This window comes from Neofelis nebulosa, chromosome 2 (genome assembly GCF_028018385.1).
Source record: "Neofelis nebulosa isolate mNeoNeb1 chromosome 2, mNeoNeb1.pri, whole genome shotgun sequence".
Lineage (NCBI taxonomy): Eukaryota > Metazoa > Chordata > Mammalia > Carnivora > Felidae > Neofelis > Neofelis nebulosa.
In genome coordinates this window covers 127,837,160-127,862,988 of record NC_080783.1, presented here as the reverse complement: position 1 = coordinate 127,862,988, position 25,829 = coordinate 127,837,160, and the positions used below count along the sequence as shown (strand labels likewise).

Sequence of the window (25,829 nt, the reverse complement as noted above, 5' to 3'; positions counted from 1 at the left end):
GACTAGCAGGCTGGCCCTTGGGGTGGGACCTGAGGGCTGGTGAGTCAAGTGGGCAGGAAATTGTCCTGTCAATCTTCCCGACTAACCCCCAAACTCAACCTCGACCCCACGGGTTGGGAGCACAGTCCAAGAGAGAGGCGATTCTGGGCTTTCTCCTCAGTTGGGCCATATTCAAAAAGCTCCATGTCTCTGGGCTCGAGGCCCCTGACTGTCCTTTCCCTCCTGTGCCCCAGATTCTCTCTGTGGGGATCCTCACCCAGGGGCAGGGACGGGGGCTGGGCTGGGGAGCAATAACCAGCCTGGCTCTGGGGTGGGGAGGGTGTGGGAGATACCCCAGAGTGGAAGCGGGGAGGGGGTTGGTAGGGGGAAGGATGAGGGGAAGAGACTGTGGATTTTATTAACATCCTCTTGGGCTCCTTCTTCAATCCTTATTGCCTGCTTGGCCAGCCTGGCAGTTCCTGAGTGAGCCCCATCCTGTGCCCGGCCAGACACTGAGGAAGTGCTTGCTTATGATGAGGTCTTGCCTGACTGTGCCTCCCTTCAGAGCTCTGCTTAGACTGCCACGGATTATCTTTAACAGGAGTCCCACCCCCAGGACCTCAGAAGATGATTCTGTTACTTCCCTTTTCACCATTAGAACAAATGATGAGGGCTCCCATGGGGCTGAGGACTGTGTTCCGCTTCTGTGAAAGACATCCCAGCTCACAAGGTGTGGCAGCACACCCCCTCTCCTTGGGTCCTCCCAAAAACATGGGAGGGGAGGAGTAAGGGACTCCAGCTGAGTTAGGATTTAAAAATCAGCCTTCTTCATTCTGTGCCCCTCCTCCTCCTCTATTACAGCTGGGTGGAGTTTGGGCCCCGCCACCATCTAGCTGTGTGACCTCGGACAATTCCATAATGTTTTTGGGCTTAGCAACTTCTCTGAGAAGTGAGCCGGTAGGGCAGGACCAAGCTGTCTCGGGACTAAAACTTGAAGGTGAAGATAACAAGAGGTCTCCCTGCAGTGGGTACCAGAGAGCTGGGGAAAGAAAGCCCCGTCCTGCCTATGGCTGGCTTCCTGCAGAATCCCCTCGGCCAGCCCTGGCCTATCAAAACCCTGGACAGTGACACCAATGTCCTTACAATGTCCGGGACTTTAAGTTCCTTATGTAGACCCTTAGGAAACATGATAGAAAAGCTCAGTCAAAATAACCAGTTGCTATAGGGCCCACAGACGTCCACAGGGGGGAAGAGTGTTCAAGCATCTCTTTGAAGAAGTTAAGAAACCAACAAAGAGGGCGGCTGGCTGGCTCAGTCGGAAGAGCATGTGACTCTTGATCTTGGGGTCATGAGTTCAAGTCCCACGTTAGGTGTAGAGATTACTAAAAATCATAGTAATAATAACCACAAACGTAACAAGCAAGCAAGCAGGCAAACAAGCAAATGCTGTACTTTTCTGGGGAGTTTTCAAGAAGCTAAGATTAATGGGAACTAATCACCTTGCCCTGCCCTTGAGTGGTGAAGCCTGTCCCGTACGTTTACTAGCTCTGCAACTTTGGGCTGTTCCCTTCCTGGCGTGAGGGGTGGTGCAAATGTCTGTGTTCAGACTTTGCTTTTCAGAGAGGCCTTCTCTGCAGTGATTGTAAAGGAGACGGGGTTTTGATGTGCCGCTGGCTGGTTGGGGCCTGGCCTCCCTGGTCCCCAGGCCCGTAGCCTCCCTGGTGGGGCCCCTGCTGGCAGGGGTGAGGATGGAGGGGGAGGAGGAGAGATGGTTTCTGCGTGTCTGTGCTAGTTCCCGTGGCTGTCCGGCAAGCTGTCACCAACTCGGTGGCTTCAAACCACAGAAATGGATTCTTTCGCCGTTCTGGAGGCTGGAAGTTGGAAATCAAGGTGATGTCAGGGCTCTGCTCCCTCAAAGGCTCTGGGGAGAATCTACCCTTGCTTCTTTCAGCTTCGGGCAGCTCCTGGCATTCCTGGGCTGGTGGTGGCATCGCCCCCACATCTGTCTCCATCTTCCCCTGGGCTCTTCCTTATCAGGACATTTGGCAATCCCACTGGTAACCTGGGATGATGTCGTGTCAGGATCCTTCCCTTAGTTACATCTGCAAAGGTAACATCCACAGGTTGGAATGAGGGGATAAGGGTGCATCTTTTGGGGGGGCACCTTTGAACTCACTGCAATGTCTAAACACTGTGCAGAGTTTCCTTGTGTACTTTTTACACGCACCTGCCAGGAGGATATCATTCTCATTTTTCAGAAGAGAAAACCAAGGCCGCAGAGGTGTGGTAACTTGTCTAAGTTCGCACCATCAGGAAGTGGCTGGACTTGGATGGAAAGGTAGGGCTTCATCACCCAGGCCAGAGGGAAGGGGATGGCACGTGGAAGGTGTTGGGGGACGATGCAGACTGGCCCGGGGAGGGGCTGTGAGCAGTTCTGCATCACTGGAAAGGTGAGTGTGTGTGGTCGGATGCTGGGAGAGCAGGGCAGGTCATTCCACCGTTGGACCTTGGACAACAGCTTGAGGGTTTGAGTTTGATCCGGAGGTCAGAGGTCGGTGAGGAGTCCTTGAGGAACTTTTGATCTCCAAGCGAACGATCACAAGCACAGCAGATGTCTGGTTTGTGTGGAAGCTGGTTGGAGAAGGGTAAGCCCGGAGGGGGCAGGTTGGGAAGATGGTAATGGACAGTGGTGGTGAAGACGGAAGGTGCGGGGTGGGGGGAAGGTGCTCGTGAGTTGGGGGCGGGCACAGGTGACAGGATACCAGGGCTCATGAAAACAGAGAATTTCAGGGAACCAGGAAACTCCCTGGACGGGCTGCTGAGTGTCTTGTGGTGCCATTGACTGAGTGGGGGACACAGGAGGAAGAACGGGGCAGCAGGACACTGTGGAGAGCTCTGAGCACTGTGTCTTCAGTTACGAGTCAGGCCCTTCCCCACACGTGTCCTTGCGGGGGGTGCAGGGTGCAGGGGAGACCGGGCTCTGCAGTCAGAAGGCCCATGTGAGCCTTCCTCGGGAACCAGGCGGTGTGAAGAAGGATGTTCCAGGTGTGGCCTGGAGGGCCCCGCACATCTGGCTTTGGCAGGCACCCTCCCCCATTAGGCAGTTCTACGGTGTGGCTCTGGGACTTGTTCTTGGGCGCTCAGCCCCAACCTGTTTCTCAACACACCCAGCAGTTAATAAATTCCCTTTCTGCTGAAGCTGGCTACGCGGGATTCTGTTCCGTGTAACTGAGAACCCTGGGCAGTACCAGTGGGCTTAGGGGCGAGGGTGAGCAAGAGGAGCTGGGGGCCTGTGGACAGGGGCCTGTGACATGGGGTTCCAATGGGTCTCACGGTATCAAAGGCTTTGGGGCCATTGGCCGTAGGGATGAGACTGGGGCCCCGGGGGTGGGGACACAGGTCGGGATCATAAGCACTTCGGTGGCCGGCAGGTGCATTCCGGGTGGGTGTGGAGGCCTAGGAGGTTATTAAATGTGACCCCAGGGAACAGTTTAAGGGATGGAAGGAGCAGAGGAACCTCTGAAGGAAGAGGGTAGGGAAGATAGAGAAAACAATGTCGGGAAGATAAGAAAGAAGAATCTAAAGAGGGAGTAGTTACTGCGTCAAAGGCTGCAAAAATTCACTTGAGACAAAGTTGAAAATGACACCTTGGGGGCTCAGTCGGTTAAGCTTCTGACTCTTGATTTCCGCTCAGCTCATGATCTTACGGTTCATGAGTTGGAGCCCCATGTTGGGCTCTGTGCTGACAGTGTGGAGCCTGCTTGGGATTCTCTCTCTTTGCCCCTCCCCCACTCACGCTTGCTCTCCCTCTCTCTCTCTATCTCCGCTCCTCCCTCTCCCCCACCTCAAAATAAAGAAATAAAAACCTTTAAAAAAAGGAAATGATGCCTTGTGCTTGGCATTTAGAAGGACAGGGTCACTGGTCGGTGAGACCAGAAGCAAGGCTGGAGAGGGTTGCGGAGGTGGTAGGGGAAAAGGAAGGTAGCCTATCCTTCTAGAGACTGACAGTGGAGGGAAGAGAAGGAATAGGTACAGCTGAAGGAGAGAGCGCGGCCGCGTTCCAGGCTGGGTGCAAGCAGCTGCTGTGAGCGGAGCCTGCATGTGGACGGTGTCAGGATGACCTCGGGTTAACGCACCCAGGTCGTTAGGGCGCATATTCTTAGGTACTTGAGGGTCTCTGGCACTATTGCAATGGTGTCTTCTCTTTAAATCACATCTTCAACTTGTAGAACAAAGAGGTCTTGCCAACATTGGAAACCCAGTTGGACAGTTGGGATTAAAGTAACTTGAGTGTGGACTGAGGCTTTAAAGCCTGATGGGAACCTGGGTCCTTGTTTTTGTTTTTTCTCTGTTTTTGTTTTCTTAAAAGAAAATTTTTTTTTGAGAGAGAGAGAGACAGCGTGAGCAGGGGAGGGTCAGAGAGAGAGGGAGGCACAGAATCCGAAGCAGGCTCCAGGCTCTGAGCTGTCAGCACAGAGCCCGATGCGGGGCTGGAACCCACAAATTGCGAGATCATGACCTGAGCCGAGGTCGGATGCTCAACCAACTGAGCCACCCAGGTGCCCCTGTTTCTGTTTTTAATCTAAAGTGTTCTGAAGATGAGGTAGACAGGGGCATAAGTTGTGTATGGGTTGGGGAGGCACAGGGAGCAGGGATTGAGTCCACCTGGATCCAGATTAGAAGCCATTCTCCCTGTGATCCCTCAGTGTGGACATAGCCCTACTGTCTTAGACCTGTTGCTCTGTCTGACCCCAGTGACGGCACCATGGGGCCTATTCTAGCTGCTGCTTCTGGTCCTTCCCCTCCCCGCACCCCTCCTCCTCCTTCTCGACATTCTTTTCCTCAAATGTGTCCAGTTTACGGTTCTCTCTTTGGACTATGACCTTACACCTCACTCACCTGGGTCTTCTCTTTTTTCTCTGTGTCTTCACTCTGCCTCAGGGATTCTTAGCTATTTTTCTACCATGGGTTCCACTGGGGTCCATGATCCCTGCTCAGAAGAATGTTTTCATTATTTAAGTTTATTCATTTTGAGAGAGACAGAGACAATGCGAGCGGGGGAGGGGTAGAGAGAGAGAGAATCCCAAGCAGGCTCCGCAATGTCAGCACAGAGCCTGACTCGGGCTCGAACTCACGAAACCGTGAGATCGCGACCAAAGCTGAAATCCAGAGTTGGACACTTAAGCGACTGAGCCACCCGGGCGCCCTGTGTTTTTAAATATATAAAATAAAGTATGTAAGATTATAAAGGAAATCAATTGCATTAAAATATAGCTATCGAGCCTTATGTTAAAAACAAAGCTGTGACATATGACGTGTGTTTCTTTCTTAATGCCTCAAGTGACACAGCCTTGCAGTGGGCCCAATAACTCCCATGACTTCAACACGGTGATGTGTAGAAATCTTTCGAGCTGTTTGCCACGAGGCTGATAGGATATGAAAACATCTGCAACTTCTTTTGGTGACGAGAACCCAGTTTTTACTGATACCTGTGTGCTTGTGGCTTGCAGTGAGCATCGAAGAATAATGTTCAGTTAGAGGTCCTCTGAATTCTGTTCAGGAACTCCTTGGGAGGCTGTGACCCAAGGTTCAGAAGCCCTGGCCCCAGGGCTCGGGATTCCATTGTTTGTTGATTTCTTCCTTCCTATTGTTCTTTTTTTTAAATTTTTTTTTTTCAACGTTTATTTATTTATTTTTGGGACAGAGAGAGACAGAGCATGAACGGGGGAGGGACAGAGAGAGAGGGAGACACAGAATCGGAAACAGGCTCCAGGCTCCGAGCCATCAGCCCAGAGCCTGACGCGGGGCTCGAACTCACGGACCGCGAGATCGTGACCTGGCTGAAGTCGGACGCTTAACCGACTGCGCCACCCAGGCGCCCCCTTCCTATTGTTCTTAAATGACCCAGAGCCAATTCTCATTTAGTCTGTAGGCAATGAACTGATAATAGTGATCACGTTCCATCCCACTCAGGCGGGGGCAGCCAGCGAGGCCCTGGGACACGCACTGCTTTGTAGTTTGTGGGACAAGGACCTCACTGTGGAGCTGGAAGGGAACACTGGCGCCCTTGGAGTCAGATCAATCTAAGGACGGAGGTAAAGCACCTCAGGGGAGGGTGCCAGCTCAGCACTGACCTCGGTCCAGAGAGCGGCCCGTATTCACCACGCGCACACACACCCACACACGCACAGCTGTACACACGGTACGGAAAATGGTGACACTGGCATCCGCTAGAGCGAGAAGCAGGGCCAGGCCCCAGTCACGAGGCACCTGGCGTGGGACCCTCTCCTACAGTCGCTCAGCAGTGGGCTGCCCCCGCCCACCTGCCTCACCCTCTCTGGCCCCACCACACAGCTTGCCAGCTTTCTTCTCCCTGGGGGAGGCAAGTTCATTGTTAGCGCTTGTCACCCCGTTTTTCTCACGTCGCCTTTGTCTCCTGGGGTGCCTGCCTGCCTAGTTCAGGGCCTCCCCGCTTCCTGCTCTTTCTTCTGTGCTCCCTCTGTCAGCCAAAGTAACCCTTATCTGGCTAAAACGTGTCAAGAACACCGCTGAAATCCACCTGTACACAGGAATAGGAGGAGCTCTAAGGCCCAGAGAAATCAGAGCCAGCAACCAGGAATTCCTGGGCCTGACATGTGGGAGGCGCTCAGCGAGTGTTTGCTTAATCGAGTTATCGGGTAAAGAGCCCCGAAAGCTCCCCAAAGCCTCTTCTGGCATTTCCAGCAAGGTCACCATGTATCCCTCACCTTCTCTAATTAAGCTGGCTTTTCCTCAAGTGCCCACTGTTCAAGGTGAACAAAATGTTTTCAAGCAGTGTTGCTGGTTTTGTTTGCAACAGTATTTCTCAGTATCATGCTTCACCCACTGTGTGGGGTAATTAGTTTTGTGCCGAAGGAAGGGAGTGAGCATGGGAGGCGGGCGCGGGATGGGGGTGGTCAGCCCCCATCCACCATCGTCTCGTGGAAGGCGGCCCGTGGGAGGGGGCATCTGTACGGGGCACCCGGAGCCCACAAGACTCTTTCAGGAACCCCTCCAGCACCCGGCACGATCCTGCTTTCTTCCTCCGGGTGAGTGTCTTGACGGGCTGGGTGGTCTTTCTGTTCTCTGGTTGTGCACCTGACTCAGTGCCACAGTGTACTGGTGGACTGTACGGGTTCATCAATTTTTTAAAGTTTATTTATTTTGAGAGAGAGAGAGAGAGAGAGCGCTTGCACGTTCGTGGGAGGGGGGCATAGAGAGAGGGAGAGAGAGAAACCCAAGCAGGCTCTGTGCTGTCAGCACACAGCCCAACACGAGGTTCGATCTCATGAACCAAGAGATCATGACCTGAGCCAAAATCAGGAGTCGGACGCTTAACTGACTGAGCCACCCAGGTCCCCCCAGGTTTTTTTTTTTTTCTTCTTCAGAGAGACAGAGAGAGAGAGACAGTGTACATGTGAGCATGGTGGGGGTAGGGGCAGAGGGAGAGAGAATCCCAAGCAGGCTCCACGCTCGGTGTGGGGCCTGACTCGGGGTTCGATCCTACGACCCTGATCGTGAACTAGGACGGATCATGAACTGAGCCAAAATCAAGAGTCCTCTTGACTGACTGAGCCACCCAGATGCCCTCCAGGTTCATTGTTTTGATTCTTTTCTCACAGGAGAACTTTGTATTAAGGCAGATAGGCCCATTTTTTTAATGATAGAAATTGCTAATAGTTAGCAAACACTACTCTGTACCAGGCGTAGTGATAAGCCTGTCACACCCGCCATCTCATTTAATCTCCCATATACAGCCAGAGAGATCCTTTCACAGTAGAAATCACATCCTGTCCCTCCCCAAGGACCCAGGCACACTTGCCGTCAGGCCCACACCACGTCCTGCAAGGCTCCTATTCCAGCTGCAACCCTCTCCCCGCTTCCCCTGATCATCACCCTCCTTGCTGCTCCGGACCTGGACAAGAAGGCCCTGCCGCAGGGCCTTTGTACTGGTTCTTCCTCCCGGGCCCTGCCCAGAGCACCCCTTCACTTTATTAGGCCTTCTCTAGCGTCTCTTCAGAGAGACACTCGCCCCATCCCAAATATCACTCGTTAAGCTCTGCTGACTTCTGTTCCTTTCTAATAGAACTCAGCACCCTTAGCCATTTTATTATAAATCTATTTGTTGGGTTGTTTATTACTGATCTATGCACTGAAAGCAAAGCTCCATGAGAGCAGGGACCCTGCTTTGTCCACTGCTTTATTTCTAGCACCAAGAGCCGTACCTTCAATGTGAATAAATATAGAGCCAATGAATAAATAAATGGATGAATATTCACAAAACCCCATAATGTGAGTGGTACTATCACCCCCATGCTAGAGATGAGAAAACTGAGGTTTAGAGAGACTGACCATATTCTCAGGGTCATAAAACTAATGAGCCGTCTGGGACCAGAGGTCAAAATGTCTTGTCTCTGGGGTCTAACTCTTAGCTTCTGTGCTAGCTCACCTCTCTCTGCACTTTTAAGTGCCTGCCAGTGTTTTTATGTGAAAACCCCATTTTCCTGAGACACTCCGAGAAAAAAGCCATTCGATGGGTGACTCCGTTTGGAAAATACTGCAAATTACATTTCCTGCTTGGTGGCCTAAGAAAGGCTCTGAAAAGTCTTGCAGTAAAAATCCTGGTTGAACTTCTGTAATCAGTGTTTCCCAAAGCATTGACTGTAGACATCTTGTATTTATTTATTGGTGTGTGTAACATCTATTAACATATTGCAAAGCTTACCTTGGAAGCAATAGCTTTTATCCTTGCGGAGAGAAGCAGATTGTCTGGTACAGGATTCTGGGAGCTCTCTCTGGGTTGGCTGGGGTGAGAAGTCTGGGACCAGGGCTTCCTCTCCTAGCAGGAGGGCCCGTGCCTGAAGTCAGCGTCCCACAAAGCTGGCACCTGAACCCAACATGTTTGCTCACCCACTGTCATGTTCACCCCCAAACCAGGAAGGCAGCAGTGAGGCTCCTGGCCCCTGTTAGCTGCACCCCGGCCCAAGCATGCTTCTCTACAGAGATCTGGGCACAGGCTCATCTTCTGCCCTTTGATTCCTGTACAGGTGACACTTGGTGTTTCTCCTGAGCTTCTTAGAGAACAATTCCTTAGGTGTGCCTCTCAGAGACATCAATCCCACAAACCTGGCCTTGCTCTCTTACTGTCTCATTTCTCCCTATTGGAATTTTCACCTAGAGGAACAGGGACACTCCCTTACCCACTTGTGTCCTCTCGGCCACCGACTCGGTGTTGAACACACGGTCGATGGTAAATGCCTAGATCATTCTTGTTGGCTTGATTGTGATGATCCCGCATGTTGCACGGTTTGGAGCAGAAAAGGATAGATGGTGATGTTGTAAACCCCTTAATTCATTGCCAGAGCCGCCTCACCCCCGCCCTGAGCAAAGGAGAAAGATGCCCCAGAGGCAGAGAAGACTAAGTTGGAGGGAAATGTATGTAACTGACTGCATCTCTGTGTTCCTGGCAGGGCTGGAGCCAGTCAGCGTCCTGATGTGTTCATTTTTATTGGTTTTGATGGTGATTTGATGTCATCAGGGATTCAGGTCTCACGTTCGTCCCTGCGATCATCTGAATAGCACTGGTGACGGGGAAGGGAAGAGCAGAGACAGGCACCCATAGGCAGCCTGGATCGGACCGTATAAATCTGGGAGGAGGGAGGGGGCTGGACAGCCTGGCCTTCCCAGCTGGCACACGAGGCTGAGTGGAAGCCAGCGACAGGCAGTGGAGCAGGAGGCGTTGTGCCTTCACCCCAAGTGACCATGAAAGGGGCCATGCGAGTCTCAATCATGTTCCTTCTGGTGACTGTGTCGGACTGTGCCGTGATCACAGGGGTAAGTCGTCCAACTTCCTCTACGCCCTGGGTTTGGGGGGGGATGTCAGGGTCTGCACGGGATGGGAGCCAGCGACCATGCAGGGGGCAAGCCAAAAAAACTGGGGCGTCAGCCGGCATTTTAGAGAGGTGTTCCACATGATTTTCGGATTAGTTAGACCTCACTCCACTAGGCGGGATCCACTTTTGAGCAGCTGTGTGTAAACCAAATCTAATTTCCAACTGCATTAGGAGAACATCAAACATTTTGATGTTTCGACCTCTGGTAACATGAAGATTCCTATTGTGTAATAAGAAATTCCTCTATAAAGTGGGTTAGCACCCCTTGATTTATCTTTTGTGAAAATTTTGGTTTTCATATACAATGTGGTCCACATGTCAAGTTTAGTTTACACAGCATGATGACTTGATTAAACGCCAGTGACCTTATTAGCTTTCATTAGGGGCATTTAACCTCTGCTTTTTCCACTCTTGAGAAAGGTTGCCTTGAAATTCTTTCTTCCCTTTATTTTTTATGTATTTTAGCCGTGCCCAGTTCTGATAAGAACATTTGGCTGGGTGCACCCAAAAACAACCATCGGGTACCAAGCAGAAATCTAGTCTCCCAAGGGACGTTCGCCACACACAGGCGCTGCCTGTCTTAGAATTCAAAACACTCGGATTATGGTTCTCTTGTAGCATTTTGGCTTTAACCGGAACCACCCTCAAATGTGTTACAGTGGTGGGACCATTCTTACTAAAACAGAGAGTAATACTTTACCAGAGAGCTTTCCAGATAAAAGCCGCTAGAGGAAAAAAAAAAAAAAAAGAGGGAAATTAATTTTTTTCCGAAGTCCCTCAACTTTTTACATAGAGAATGAAAATGTAGAAAAATGCCAAACAATTCCTGGAATCGTATTAGTTTTAATGTTCACAGAAAGGAAAACTTCTTTCTTCTCCTTTTTAAAGGAAAAAGACTGAGTTTCAAAGAAGAACAAATATTAAAAGCAAGTCAATGCTTCTGAGACCTGGAGCATGAATAACACTGTTAGCGCAAAATTATACCTAATGAATGTCAGCCTCTGAATCTTCCTACTGTGTAGCTTGACCATCGGGGAGGCTGAGAAAGAGGGACAGAAGCCACCGAGAGGGATGGGGGCTGAGGGTTCACACTGATGCCCATGTTACCTCACTGTGTGAGCTCCAACATCTGGCCGAGTGGCGGTGGGAAAATGCCTTTCTAGCAAACACTTCAGCTGGACCTTTTGAAAAGCACAGTGAGGGAGAAATCTAGGGTGGAAGGAAATGCATGGCAGACATGTGCAGGAGAGTGTGGGACCCAGTGCTGAGGGGGTCAGGACCTCCCTCCATTCTCCATGCCCAGGGGCTGCCCCGGGGGGACTCCCGAGAAGAGGCTGGTAGGATATCGTCATACGGCCCTGCTCCCTGCATAGTGACCATCCCAAATTCGGGCTTGGATGGTCCTTCCTGCCAGAGTGGGTACAATGATGTCCCAACTCTGTGGGAGAAGAGTCAGGTAGGGCCTGCTTGGCCCCAACCCTGGGCTTTCAGGGGCTGGTCAGTGTGCGAGATGTACCCTCGCTGGGCTGGAGACCTGCATGGCCAGGTGACTGCCCCCTGCACCTCTTCTGGGTGACAAGCAGACCCTGCACCCCCACTTTCCTTCCTGGGGCTGAGCCAGTGGGCAGCCTCCCGCTCCTGCCAGGTTCCAGGCAGGCAGAGAGAGCCTGCCCCATGGCCTTCTGTTGGAGAAGAGTGAACCAAAACCCAGTTGTGAATCTCAGCTCAGATAAGCCACAAAGCTTTCCTGCAAGTGGAAAGATTGGGTGCTTCTCCATCGTGGCCCCACTTGAGTCTGGAGCAGCTCAGAGGTCGATTTTGTTTCAAGCAGGCTTGTGTGGCCTTCTTTTCAAATGGCAACTTCCAGAAACCAGGCAAGGCCGCCCAGCTCCTGTTTGGAGCCCAACCCAGAGGGGTCCATCCCTATCTGGGGTTCAAAGAGGCCTGCTGAGAAACACTGGGGGAGACACTGCTTCTCAGAAGGCGCCAGCCCCCGGCTGAGGCGGGGATTCCGGTGAGGGCCGAGGTGGGGGCCAGCACCAACCCCGGGTGTGGGGTCAAGGTTGGAGAGTCTGGTCCCAGGAGACTCAGCACTGACCACCTAGGGGCTTGGGCCATCAATGCCCCTCCCGCCTTTGGGAATTCAAATTAATTTGATGTCACCGGTGTCCCTTGAGCATTTCCCAGTGCTGGAAGGGCCATGTCTCCTAACTTCTAAGGTTGTCAGGAGAGTTGCCTCCCTATTGGGCAGCCTCAGTAGAGCTTGGTTCGGGGGGGGGGTGGTGGTCCTCAGATGCAGTTCTGCTGCCCCGCGGAGGCCTGAGCATCCTGTCGTGAGCGGAGCAGGAGCAAGAATGAGCTGCCCAAAGTGTGAGGCCACCAGGGTTTTCGGATGTACCTCTTCCTTCCGGTTTCTCTTGAGGCGCTAACGGGCACTAACGACTCCTGTCTCCCCTCTCAGGCCTGTGAGAGGGATGTGCAGTGTGGGACGGGCACCTGCTGCGCCATCAGCCTGTGGCTGCGTGGGCTTCGGATGTGCACCCCGCTGGGGCGGGAAGGAGATGAGTGTCACCCGGGCAGCCGAAAGGTACTGCACAGACTTGCTCAGGGCAGAGAGCTGGCGACACAGCTGGGACTGGACCCCGATTTTCAGACTGACTCTAGGATCATCTTACGGGTGTTGGGCACTGCCTCCTTGCTTTTTGGAGAAAGCCTGGGGTGGAGTAGGGGGGCACTAAGCACACAGCCTGTTAGATCTGTGGGCTGGGACCCCAGCTGCTCCTCTGCTGTGTGGTCTTGGGCAATTAGCGGGACTTGTCTGGGCCTCGGGCGCTGTATACAACCAGGCGAGTAGAATGATTACCCCTGAAGTCTCTTTCAGATCTGAATATGAACTCAGATTCTCAAAGGGTCCCGAATGGCCTGTGCCCCTGGACCCCTCCCTCAAGAATATGCAGTAATACTCATGGAAGGGCCTTCCATCCAAGGCCTGGTTAGGGTGAGGCAAGGCCCGTGCCCAGCGCATACACTTTAAGGAGGCGCTCACTCTTTGGGGCCCCAAGCACCTGACTCTCGCCCTGCTCCCAGCCCAGGGGGCATCGAAGGGCCACGAGGTCTTTGCTTCTGAACAGCCAGGTACGGGAGCAGCCGCAGGTGTGTACGGGGACCCGTGTGTCTGTCACCTTCCCTGGCTTCCTGTGGTTCAGGAGTCCTTCGTGCTCTCCTGGGGGATATGCCTACACGGGGAGCCCTGGTTTCTTCTGGGGTCAGAGCATCATCCTGTAGTCACCCCCCCCCCCCCCCCCCGCCATTGCAGCTGCTTGGGGAATGGGGGGGAGAGGCAGCTGAGCCAAGACCCTCGGGACAGCACAGCAGTCCTTGCTGCCTCGAGGTGTGTCAGGTGGTTCGGCTGCAGACCTCCGTTCCCAAAAGGGACACTGGTGACAATATAACCGCGTGCCACTTTTCAGACTACCTGCTTTTGCAAATATATAGTTTAAACCTCTTCACAACCATTTGTGGTAGGTGCTATTATGAACCCATTTTGAGGATAATAACACCCATTTTTGAGACACCGAGATTAAAGGACTCGCCGGTTTTCACACCGCTGGGAAGTTGGCAGACCTGGGATTGGAACCGGGGGCAGTCTGACGCTGTCTGTGGTCACAACCGTTCCTATTCACCCTCCCTTGAGGAAGCCTCAGTGGTCTAGCCTCTGGGTGAGAGTCACGGGGCAGGGGCAGTGTCTGTCCTGTCCACGGCTGCGTCCCCAGTACCCAACATCAAGCGCACGCCAAGTGAACTGTAAGTGAGATTCAGTCAACGATCGTGTGTGCACGAATTCACGTGGGTGTCAGGTCAGCGAGGGGACTTGGCTAGGCAGCTCTGGGACTTTAAGGTTGGAGCGGACAGCACAGTATTGTGGCCGATTACATCGTCTCGAGGGCCAGATTGCCCGGGTTCAAATCCTGACTCCTCCCCAAATCAGCTGTGTGATCTTGGCATGTCGCTCAGCCACTCTTGCCTCAGTTTCTTCCTCTGCAATAACTGTGATTGTTATGCTGGGTGGAGGGGTGAGACACTGGGCAGGGCTGAGCTGGCCGGGGCCCCTGCGGGAAGCCCACCTCCCTTATGGTGAAGGTGTCATCGTGTTTCTCCTCTTTCTCCAGGTCCCCTTCTTCAGAAAACGCCAGCACCACACCTGCCCCTGCCTGCCCAAACTGCTGTGCTCCAGGTGCCCGGACGGCAGGTACCGCTGCTCCACGGACTTGAAAAACATCAACTTTTAGGAGCCTGGCTGTTGTCGGCACACACGCTGGGCCTCTGCATGAGAACAGCCTGTGGGGGAGGTGGGGGGTCTCTTATGGATTTTGATTTCTGCCACATGGCCCAGCTCCCCCACCACCCCGTCCCCAGTCCCCAGGCCCCAAGCTGCCTCCCCCCATCCCTCCTTCCTAGCTTACATCTGTGCATTCATGCAGACACCCGCACATGGTCCGCCAGGCTGGCCTGAGGGTGTCCCAGCCGAGGGCCGTGGTCCTGGCAGCAGCTGTTCCGGCTGGCTGAGGGGTTGTATGTGATCGGAAGGACACTGTTTTCCCTTAGCTCCTGCCTCACTCACCTGTCTGCTCCTTAGAGGTGACTTGTCTTCCTCCCCGGGCCCATCTGTCCCTCCTCCCGCATGTGCTCTCTGCCTGAACCTGCACAGCCCCTTGGGTGCGCTGCTCTGCGTCTCTGGCCTGAGCCTCAGGCCCTTTCTGTGAGGCCTGTGACTGTCAACCCGGGAGTCGGTCTTCCTTTGACTGACTAACCCCTCGGTTGTAGGCCACGGGCCCAAGATCAGCCCTTCCCGGGGCGCAGTAGGCGGTGACCTCATGGCAGGCGCGGGAAGCCACCAGGCCAGTGCTGCATGGCCTGCGAACCCCTCCCAGCACGCCTTACCAGTTAAGCAGGGAAGCCCCCAATTCCTACTACCTCGCTCTAAAATGCAAGCGGCGGCCATTTGATCTAATCAGCTATTGACGTTTTAGGAGGCAATTAGGGAGTAACCTCAAACAGCTCCTTCCCAAGGATCGGTCCCTGGGAGCATGTCTGTGACCTTGAGGACCAAGGGCTTCTGCCCAGCTGGTGGGGGGTGGGGGTGTCAGGTGGGGGGGGGGGAGGCAGCAGGCAGGGACACTGACTTTGGATACAGGCGCGCAACCACCACTGCGGGCCCAGGCTGCACAGGCACCACACCCAGAGACAGCGTCTTCTCCAGACAGTGAGGGCTTCCTGAAGTTCAAAGCTGTCTGTCTGGGAGTTGTGTCACTGGCCTCCATTGTCATCTAAAACACAGTCGCTCTAAGCCCCTCGCATCTGGACCCTGCCCCAGGCCCACCCAGGACAGCGTGGTGATGCCCGAGGCTGCAGAATAAAAGCATGAACAAGGGGCGAGCGGCTGTGGTGTTTCTGCTGTGTCAGGATGGGGACCCAGGGGCAGGGAGGGGGGCGGGACTGGGCCTTTTCCAGGTGGGGAAAGATGCCATTGCTGTCCTCCCATCTAGGGCAATCTTTTTGAGAAAGTAGATTCAGGGTATTTTTGAATGAAGGGTGACAAGCAGTGTGCACAGCGAAGGTGCCGCTCAGGTATGTGACTCAGGCGCGTGGCTGGGTTGGAGACAGGCAGGGAGCCGTGAGCCGGTGTCTGGGTAGGGACTCCACTGTGACAGGACAACTCCCATTTCCGCAATTGAGTCCCCTTTGCTTGGTGTCCACCAGACCCCCACGTGTGGGGTGAAGAGTCCATATCAGGATGGCCCTGAGGCTGTGTCTGAACCCAGGGCCCGGAGCATCCCCTAAGTGCCAGGTTGCTGTCCCCATGGCCCCTCCTCACCTCAAGTCCTCGCCTAGAAAAAATGCAAAATGGAAGATGAAAGTACGTTGTATCCTGTGTTTCCCAGAAGCCTCCAAACGCATTGTTCCTGAGGTTCCTGAGGTTCCTGAGGCCCTGGGGGCTCCCGCCCTCCCTCGTTTACGCTTGATCTGCGAGAGCCTTGCTCAGGGGTGCTCAGCGCAGCCTTTACTGCAAGGCCCACTCAGGCCAGGACTGGGCCCCACTTAGGGGTCGTAGGTTTTGTTTTCAGCTCCTTTGATGGACCTTGTTGCCTGCTCTTGCTGACTTTTGCCCCTTTCTGCAGCCATGAATCTCTTGCCCAGGCTCTGGACAAGGCTCAGCTGCTGGACATAGAGCTCCTGTCCACGTCCGGGGTTCCAATCTGCCCATCCTTTTTCTGTGGGTCTCCAGATACCACCCATGGCTGCCGCCGGTCGTGCAGGTGTCCCGGGCCTTTCCCAACCCTGCTGCGCCCCCTGCAGGCAGAGCCAGCCTGAGGGAGGTGCCGGCCACGTGTCTCAGCACAGTGGAGAGGGGGACGCCACCTGTAGCCCCATCCCTCCCCCCCCCCCCAGGGAGCTGGCCGGTCTGCAGACCCCGGTGAATCAAACAGGAACAATTCTCATTTTTTATACCGGAAGGCTGAGGAATGTATAATTGGCCTCTGCTCCAATTCCCTGCTGCATTTTCCCCCTAAAGACTGAAGAGCAGAAAGGGGAAGGTGGGAGGGGGTAAGAAAAGTGGACTTGTGAGAATTCTTTACATTCGGGAATAGGTTCTTCATAATTACAAAAAGAATCTACTTATGAGAATAATACACCCATAACGAGGATGTGTTCCAGAAGAATCAAATTAAGCCAGGTTTAGGTGAAATGGAGACCCCTTCAGGATTCTGGCCCCTTCAGTGACAGCCTTACCTCCCCTTAGTCTCGGGACCCTTCCTTCCCGACGGGTGGAGTCTGGTGCCATCTAGTGACCAATCTGGGGATGGCATGGAAGGGTCAAGATGCACCCTTCTCAAAACAGATTCCCTAGACGTCCCCAAGTGTTAGATTCAACCAGAGGCTTAGAGGGACAATTCTTCCACCTGTGGAAAGAAATCTGTCACCCTAAGGAGCACAGGAGAAATACTTAGTTGTCCCTATGGGTCCCGTCCCACCTAGATACCTCTTTCTTAGAAGCTGCTGTCGTCTTCCAGTGAGACATCTCTCCCAGCTTCTCCCAGCTTCTCCCGGAGTGGGACCACGGAGGTGGGCGGGGCCAGAGGATGATGGGATGCTCCTGCCCCCCACCTGTGCTCCCGGACACAGCCCTGGAGGCGCTGCCTCACCTCCCTCCCCCCCCCCCCCCCCCCCACCGAATCTCCACGTTCTCAGCTTCCACCACCCCCAGGATCAAATTCAGAAGCTCAAGAGCAATGTAGACTTTTTGTCTCTTCTCCTGTCCTTTCTCCCTGCAACCATGGCCAAGTCTAAGCAATCAGCCTGCCCAGCATGGCCTATGGCAACTGCTGCCAACCTATTCTCTCTGCCTCCAGTTTTCCCCGTAAAATCCACCCTGGCATCTCTACCAGTCATCTCTCTAGGCGGCACATTTACCTGGTCTGTGCTCCCCGACAGCGCTTCTCGGCCCCAAAAGGGAAACCCCAAACCTTGGCAGGGAACGAAAAGCACCTGCCCACTCTTTCTCTGCTTCTTCCATGCTCCCCACCAGGCTTCCCGGCCTCAGGACTTGCCCACAGTGTGTGGAAGATGCCACGTGTGTCTTTGCCCAGGCTCTTCCTCTATGGGGAATGTTCCGCTTCTCCTCTGGTGTCTGGTGACTTCAACATCTTCAAGAGCCGCTCAAGTGCACCCCTGCCCCCATTGCATCCATCAGAACAAAAACACACCTCAGGCACCGAGTTGGCACCTGCTGTTAGGGGACACCCGTGCCTAGGTCAGCTTCTACCCAAGAGAGAAGGAAGGGCAGGGTCTGAGTCCTGCTTGTGTCCCAGGGTTGAGTAGTGGGAACCGGGCCAGAGCACCTACAGGATGGATGATGGTGGCCTCTCCGGAGGCCTCTCCCCCAGCCTGTCTCTCCGTGGCCTCACTTCCCAGGACCTAAGCTCCACTCCTGTGCTCAGCACGCAGCAGATTGCATCCCTGGGGCATGAGGCCCAGGGACTAAGGACCCAGGCCTGCCGGTGGAGGTGAGGTGGAAGGAGGGCAGGAGCAGGGCTCTGGACCCAGCTCACGGCCAGGTGCATGCACCTGCCTCACAGCCTGTCGGCCACAGACCCTGGCACTCACCGGGGCCAGAGACTGTTGTCTCACAGGGCTGGCTTCAGGGTATGGGGGTCAGGGTTCTTCTCATCACAGACCAAGCCCAGTACCAGGGTACCAAGCCCAAGTACCAGGGGATACTGAGTACGTGACAAAGGATGTTGGTGGGCTACCTGCCTCCCGTGGCAGTCCCTCTCCAGACCCAAATTACACAAGGCCTTGCCCTCCTGCCGTCCACACTGTGGCCTGTCACTGATGGCAGAAGGGAGTTGGAGGAGGAAGTGGGGGGAGGGCCTGCGTGGCCCAGACCCCTCCCTACATCTTCAGGGTGGAGACACTGGATGTGGCAGCCGGGCTGGCTTTCAAGACCCAAGCCTGGATCCATGCTGTGGATGGGGAGGATGCTGGGACACCTCGGCAGATCGGAAGGGAGGGCCCCCAGGGGACTGAGAAGTTTCTGGTCATCTGAAGTAGAGCCCCGGTCGATTAAGCCCCGGTAATTAATTCATTACCAGTTTATCAGCTAAGGGGTCCCTTTGTTGTATGGTAAACAAAGGACCATGAGCTGCTGGAGGACAGAGACCGTGGTTGTTTCCTGTGTCTTGTGCCCGGCCTAGAGCTGTGCTCAACAGACATTTACTGAATGAACGAACGAATGAATGAATGAAAAGCAGCGACGGCGCTTCCTGGGAGGAGGCGGGCTGGTGAGGGTCTCAGGGGTCTCTGGGACGTGGGCTTCTATAGCTGCCACCTCCCACAGACCCTCTCCTCCCAGAGTCCCCACACCCCAATGCTCACCCCACCGTCTCCTTGCAGGTTCTTCCTCACTGGGGGAAGGGCCTCGGGGGCCCTGGAGATGGGGAGAGCCATACACAAAGTCAATGGCAGCCCTGAGGGTCCAGGAGGGGCCCCCCCAGGGCAGAGCAGCAGTGGGAAAGTGCAGAACTGCCCTTGTTTGTGAGTGCGAGAATCTCGAATTACACAAGTTACATCTACTTCTGCTGGATGGACTTTGTCGTGGTGGAAGAAAAACAAAAAAGGACCCTCCCATCTAAGAGAATGGTAGTTGAAGGTAGGGCAGAGGAAGGGGACCTGGCAGGGGAGATGTCACCAGTCCGAGGCTGTTGCTGAGCTGAGCAAGAGGAGGGCCTGAGGGAAGCCAGGTGGGCCAGCACCGGGAGCCCTCCACGTGGGGGACGAAGGGCCAGACACAGACTGAGCCGAGGGCAGAGGGCAAGCCTCCGAGGGCAAGCAAGGGCCTGAAATGCTAGAGGCTTGATTCCCTGGAAATCTGCTGCTAAGCCCTACTCCGTCTGAATATTGAACGATGACCTCGAGATAGTAGATTGGATAGGATTCCAGCTGGGGGACACAGAATAAGCACACGAGGGCGTATGGATCCCTACCTCTCCTATGCACTTCTCCCATCTCGGAGACTCTGGCCACCAGGCTCCTGGGGGGGGGGGGGTGCACCGAGCAAAGGCGAGACCCGAGGAGGAAGCAGGAAGCTCCCCTCAGCCAGAGAGAAAGGTCGCTCAGCGGAGGTTCAGGGCTGGGGAGCCGCCTCAGAGCAGAGTTTGCACAGCAAACACACTGTTGCACTTTGATTGTGCATTACCCAGGATGGCTTTGGTTGGGGGCGGGGTGAGGGGGGCCAAGGCCTTGGCATTCTTGCTCTCCCAGAGCTTTGACAGTGATAAACCCTGGGAGCGAGAAATTGCTACTTGAAAATTTGCCCTGTGTCTGACCTTGGACCAGCCCAAGAGTCAACCTGGAAGAATTCACCTGGAATGTGCCCAAAACTCGGATCCCACCAGATGAGGAGGGGAGCACGGGTGGTCTGGGGCCCGCTTTCTGTAGGGATCTCTTCCGCCCTTTCCCGTGGGGAATTAGAAGGAAAAGTGAAGAACCACCTTCCCACAAGCAACTTTCCTCCATCATCTGGAAATAAAAGATGCTGTACCCATCCAACAGAGTATTATCCAGCCATAAACAGGAACCAAGTAGTGCTACGTGTCACAACACGGACAGGCCTTGAAAATACCGTGCGAGGGAGCCTGGGTGGCCCAGTCGGTTAAGCGTCTGACTCTTCACTTTGGCTCAGGTCATGATCTCAAGGTTTTGGAGTTTGAGCCCTGGGTCGGGCTCTGTGCTGACAGTGTGGAGCCTGCTTGGGATTCTCTCTCTCCCTCTCTCTACCCTTCCCCTGCGTATGCTCTCTCTCTCTCTCTCTCAAAAATAAATAAATAAACTTAAAAAATATATTATTAAAAAATTTTTAATGTTTATTTTTGAGAGGGAGAGACAGACAGACAGACAGAGCATGAGCTGGAGAGGGGCAGAGAGAGGGGGAGACACAGAATCTGAAGCAGGCTCCAGGCTCCGAGCTGTCAGCACAGAGCCTGATGTGAGGCTTGAACTCGAGAACTTTGAGATCATGACCTGAGCTGAAGTCGGACGCCCAACCTACTGGTTCACCCAGGCACCCCTGATTCTGTTTTGAAGGAGCTTTCTTTTATTCATTTTCTTTTTTTTTTTTTTTTTTAACGTTTATTTATTTTTGAGACAGAGAGAGACAGAGCATGAACGGGGGAGGGTCAGAGAGAGAGGGAGACACAGAACCGGAAGCAGGCTCCAGGCTCTGAGCTGTTAGCACAGAGCCCGATGTAGGGCTCAAACTCACGGACCGTGAGATCATGACCTGAGCCGAAGTCAGCCGCTTAACTGACAGAGCCACCCAGGCGCCCCTCTTTTATTCATTTTCATGTTGGGGAAAGATTAGGCTTCCCCCTCAGCTCTCTTGAGGCCCCTTTCGCCAGCCACTGAGGACTTCTTCTCAAAGTTTACAAAGAAAGGGCCTGGTGGAGACTGCAACCAGCTACAAGCCTGAGGGCGCAGGGGTTGGGCCTCAAGAAGACCATTGGTTCAGCCCACAGGAGGGACACGGTTTATGGCCCTCTGTCCAGAAGATTCTTTCTTATCTTTGCCTCTACCTACTTGGAAGTCCTTGTTGCCCCATGGACCACAGGGACATTTGTTTCATTTAAATATTAGTGCACTTTGGGTGCCACCTGGGTGGCTTAGTCGGTTAAGCATCGACTTCTGCTCAGGTCACGATCTGGCAGTTGGTGAGTTTGAGCCCCGCGTCGGGCTCTGTGCTGATAGCATGGAGCCTGGAGCCTGCTTCGGATTCTGTGTCTCCCTCTCTCTCTCTGCACTTTTCCCACACTCTGTCTCTCTCAAAAGTAAAAAACAAAACAAAACAAAAACATAAAAAAGAAAACATGAGTGCACCTTGGAGGAAAAGCCTGAGTGTTGCCCTCAGAAGGGATCAGAGTGACCACAGCACCTCCCCTTGTACGAGGCAAGAGAAAACTCCTGGACAAAGTAAGGGAACCTTTACTTTGGGGCTGAAGACTCATGAGGAGGATTAAGTGGGTCTAAACAGAGAGAAACACTGATGAGTAAGAAGCCGTGGGCACAGTTCTGACAGAGACAAGGCGTGGAGGAGCCTGTGAAATTCTGTCACAAAACTAAGCCCTGAAGACTAAGTAAACAAACATGTTGAATGGCGGCTTGACATTTTCTTGTCATTTTGCATTTTGCTCTGTTGGCATTTCTCATGGAATTAGCAGCAAAGTTACCTTGCTTATGTTCTCTGACAAGTAGCACAGCACAGTGGTTCATAGGGCAGACTGTGCGAGTTTGAACCCTGGCCAGGCTACTTACTAGCTAGGGACTTTGGGCAAGCTACCAAACTTCAGTAACGATCTGTGTCCCCATCTGTAAAATGGCAATGATAATAATAGTACCTGCCTTTTAGGGTTGGTGTTTATTTATGTTTATTTATGTATTTTTGAGGGGGTGAGGGGCAGAGAGAGAGGGAGAGAATCCCAAGCAGGTTCCACACTGTTAGCACAGAGCCTGACACGGGGCTCAAACCCATGAACCATGAGATCATGACCTGAGCCAAAACCAAGTCGGACGCTTAACCGACTGAGTCACCCAGGCACCCCACTCTTTTGTTCCTTTATAAAAACATCTCGGACAGTCAGCACCGGGATCCCCCTGCCCAGTGCCTGCCCCTCTTGTAACCGGCTCACTAGGCCAACGTTCCCTGGAGGCGTCTCCTGGATGTTCCCCAGAATTGGAACGTGGTAGGAAGAAATTGCAGTTTGTCCAGATCGTGTTCTGTTAATATTACGAAGTTCAGAGGCACAGGTGTATGGAGGCAGAGCTCAGTAACAGCTCCGTTTGGGAACATAGATACGCAAATCTTATCTAAGTGCCTCTTAATACCTTGCTTAAACACATGAGTCACTGTTTTAAAGCCAAATGAATGTTTGCTCAATATGGGCTATGATCTTAATACTGTGCTACTCAATCTCTTTTTTTCCTAGAGCATAAGGAGGGTGGGCTCTGAATTCCATCCTGGCTCTTCTCAAATTGGGTTCAGATTAAACCTGCCAAAGCATGTCTGTGCCTGGTACTGGGCAGATATCACCATAGGTGGTGGCTGCCCCCCAGGGCCGGGCAGTACTGGGAAATGTCATTTGCCCATAAACTTGCAGTTCCCAAGCTTCCCAAAGGAAGATGTCAAAATGCTGAGTCCTGGAGACTAACCCCAACCTTTGGAGGAAATCAATTAGTTGTATAATGAAGTTGTGATTGTCCTTCCAGGGGGTAGAGAGGCTAGTTTCCATTAGGAAAAGCTGCAGTCAAGCTAGGGTATGATCTTAAGGTTAAAACAACGACTAAGAGGGGCGCCTGGGTGGCTCGGTTAGTTGGGCATCCGACTTCAGCTCAGGTCATGATCTCACAGCTCGTGAGTTCGAGTCCCGCGTTGGGCTCTGTGCTGACACTGGGAGCCTGGAGCCTGCTTCGGATTCTGTGTCTCCCTCTCTCTCTGCTCCTCCCCCGCTTGTGCTCTGTCTCTCTCTCAAAAATAAATAAACACTTAAAAAAAATTTTAAAAACAAATAACAAGGACTAGCAAGATAGGAGGGGGCTGGAAAGGGGTTGTGTGTGGCTATGCCTGCTCCTGCATCTGTCCAGAATTAGGTTTCAAAGGGGGCACTATTGCCCCCATGGAAACCTCCATCATCAGCGTGGCAAAACAGGAAGAGGAACACGAAGACGGGGTGACGGTGGAACAGAAAGAGGAGACCCCTCTAAGAGGCTGTAATTTCTGCTCACTTCCAGGCCAACAGCTGGACCCACATCTGGATGCTAGAAAGCCCTGCAGGTGAGCAGACGTGCTCGGTGCCCCGAGGCCCGAGCCAGAAGGCAAACACATGTCCTTCCTGTGCTCCCCAGGCCCCCAGCTGGGGCCCAGCTGGGAAAGGGAGGGACAGGGATCTGACCCACCAAATGGGATGCTCCGTGTCTGGAGGGAGTGTTAGGGAGTCAGGCAACAGAAAAATGGGGCCCGGCCCTCGGCTAGGGGTCCCCTACTCCGGAACAGGCTGGGGGCAGGTATTTTAGTGAGTAGCGCCTTGGGCAGGCAGCCCACACTTGCTCCCGGGTGCACCCCTCAAACATTTGAGAGCGCACTGTGCCAGGTGGATCACGTTAGTGTCCAAGAAGGGACACTGAGGAAAGATCCAGGTGCAGGCGCAGTGAGGCAGGGTCAGAGGGAAGACCTCGGGAGTGTTCTCAGGGGGAACTAAGCCCTGGGGAGGACACGGTCCCTGCCAGGCAGTCAGGCTCTGCTGGAAGCTGAGCTATCCAACCAGCCTGATGGCAGGGCCCAGGCAGTGGATGGATCGGGACGGCAGGGCGGCCCATAGACAGCGAAGCTTCTCGTACTCCCGCTTTTATGTAATTTGGCCTTAATAAAGTACCTGGGGAATTGCCCTTGACAGGCCCCCTGGGAAAAGAACTATTGGGGAAAGAAATAAGTTTCCGCAAGGAAATTGTGCGGCCCTACATTTAGCCCTTGCCACCTCCTGTAAAGACTCTTCTACCTGAAGGAAGGAGAGCTTCATATATTTCTCAGCCAAGGAAGGAACAAATGGATCTGAAAGCCCCATTCCGGCAACAAAGGAGTGTACCTATGGGCACAAGTTACTCCAACCCCTAGGCCCCCTTGGCCCCCGGGAGGCATTCCAGATGATGATTGAACCTAGTCGGTTAAAGTACAGAATGGTTCATTAGTTCCTAGGTGCATCGTCTCTCTGAGAATGTATGAGGCGTGGGTTCCTAAGGCCCTCTTGGCCCACTCCTGGCACCTCGGACTGAGGCGAACACTTTTGTTCCTCAAGCCACAAGTGGTTCAGGGAAACAACTAAGAGGTCATGTCCCTGCAACTGTTCCACTTGAGGTGTTGGGAGATAGATGACCTTCATGAAAACAGCAAAGCAAATGCTTTCTAGATTATAGATAAACGTAGATACATAATGAAAATAATGTAAGAAATTAATCAATAAGCAAAGGGCAGGAGGAAACGTTGTGAGAAAATAACCATGTTATTCCCTAAAGGGTGATTACACATAGGAACATTTTTAGAATTAGGTAATGCTAGAAAACATAGATGATGCATGCTATAAGGAAATTGCTAGCAAATGTAATGTCACGTTTGCCATAATAAAGCAGCCAGTTCAACACACTGCTGTGGCCTGTGTCCATTTTTAGTTTAATTTATTTATTTTTCACTTTTTTGCCAACGTCATTCATCCTTCGGGAACCCCTGGACATGCTGGAGCTGGATTCTGGCAAGGCCCCAGCTGGAGAAAGACAGGCGAGAAGGTTCTTGCTCCCTGCTGCAGTCCTGTGTGGACAAGATGGGCCCCCCGGCCCCTAACTGGCAAGGGGGTGCTGTGAAATTACTCAGTGGTGCACTATCAGTGGTTTGCTCTCAGGATATTCATTTTCTCCCTCTCCGTAGGGCCCGTGGGTGCCTCTGTGCATTGGAAAGCCTGCCTATGGTCACCATGCCCCTGGACGGCCTTCGCCCTCCTAGGAGACCCGGGCTGGCAGGGACATGCGGAGACAGCCTGATGGCAAAGCGGGTAGGCCAGCAGGGGCTTTGCTGGCTTTCCCTGGGGATGCCCTGAGCCCTTGGGCCGCTGAGGACAATCAGAGTGGGGTCCCCAGCCTCTCCTGCCCTCCTTCCCAGCCACGTCCCTCCCCTTCTCCCACCTGCTTTCTTGCCTCCACGAGGTGCTCTGTCCTCTCCCTGCCCTTCCAGCTGGTGGTCTGATCCCTCCTGGTGGCACTAGGGCCAGGCTGCAGATTCTCAACTCAGCTACCTGAGGGGTCAGGCAGCTCCCAGGGTCTGTTTCCATACGTGATGTGGGGGGACAATAATTCTCGCTGCCTCACAGGGTTGTCACAAAGAGTACCTTCCATGGTGGTGGCCAGCATCTGGTGGGTACCGAGCGTCCTGTGCCCCATCCCAGAGCCTCTGGATGGGAATTGCTAGAGAGGGGGCCTGGAAAGCCGGGGTTTTTGCAGCATCAAGAATGCTTGGAAAGGGATTAAGCAAGGAGACCCCAGCGACTCACTCTTCTTGGACTCTGCCCACCGCTTGCTAGCTGAATGACCTCAGGGAACCAGCTTCCCTACCCTCAGTTTCCTCCTGGGTAAAACAGTGTCCCCGCTAGAACTTACTTTGCAGGGTTGCTGTGGGGACCTAGCACATAGTGGATGCACGGTCAGTGTGAACTGTGATTACGGCATGGGCTTGTGGACAGAAAGTGCTCCGTCGGCTGGGATGCATTTCTCTTCTGTTTACGTAACATGGGTTCTTCCCCCTTCAGGAGAGATGGTGTCTGCCCCGATCAGTCCTCAAAGGGCAAC

The 25,829-nt window shown here is 53.5% G+C and overlaps 1 protein-coding gene and 1 long non-coding RNA gene across 2 annotated transcripts; both read left to right on the top strand.

The window, feature by feature from the left end:
* Positions 1–890: 890 nt before the first annotated feature.
* On the top strand, positions 891–2,458 carry LOC131493318 (uncharacterized). The gene is made up of 3 exons (XR_009252562.1): positions 891–1,869; positions 2,017–2,089; positions 2,238–2,458. It is a non-coding gene; the product is annotated as an uncharacterized LOC131493318 (long non-coding RNA).
* A 4,711-nt stretch (positions 2,459–7,169) lies between these two features.
* PROK1 (prokineticin 1) lies at positions 7,170–15,326 on the top strand. The gene is made up of 3 exons (XM_058716253.1): positions 7,170–9,831; positions 12,352–12,477; positions 14,060–15,326. The coding sequence occupies exons 1-3, from the start codon at positions 9,760–9,762 to the stop codon at positions 14,177–14,179; spliced, it is 318 nt and encodes a 105-aa protein (XP_058572236.1). The 5' UTR covers positions 7,170–9,759; the 3' UTR covers positions 14,180–15,326.
* Positions 15,327–25,829: the final 10,503 nt, after the last annotated feature.

Excerpts from the sequence above, each read along its gene's own strand:
- PROK1 (XM_058716253.1), top strand. The coding sequence starts at position 9,760 with ATGAAAGGGGCCATGCGAGTCTCAATCATGTTCCTTCTGGTGACTGTG. Across the intron at positions 9,832-12,351 it reads ACTGTGCCGTGATCACAGGG|GCCTGTGAGAGGGATGTGCA; the intron begins GTAAGTCGTCCA and ends CTCCCCTCTCAG. Across the intron at positions 12,478-14,059 it reads GTCACCCGGGCAGCCGAAAG|GTCCCCTTCTTCAGAAAACG; the intron begins GTACTGCACAGA and ends CTCTTTCTCCAG.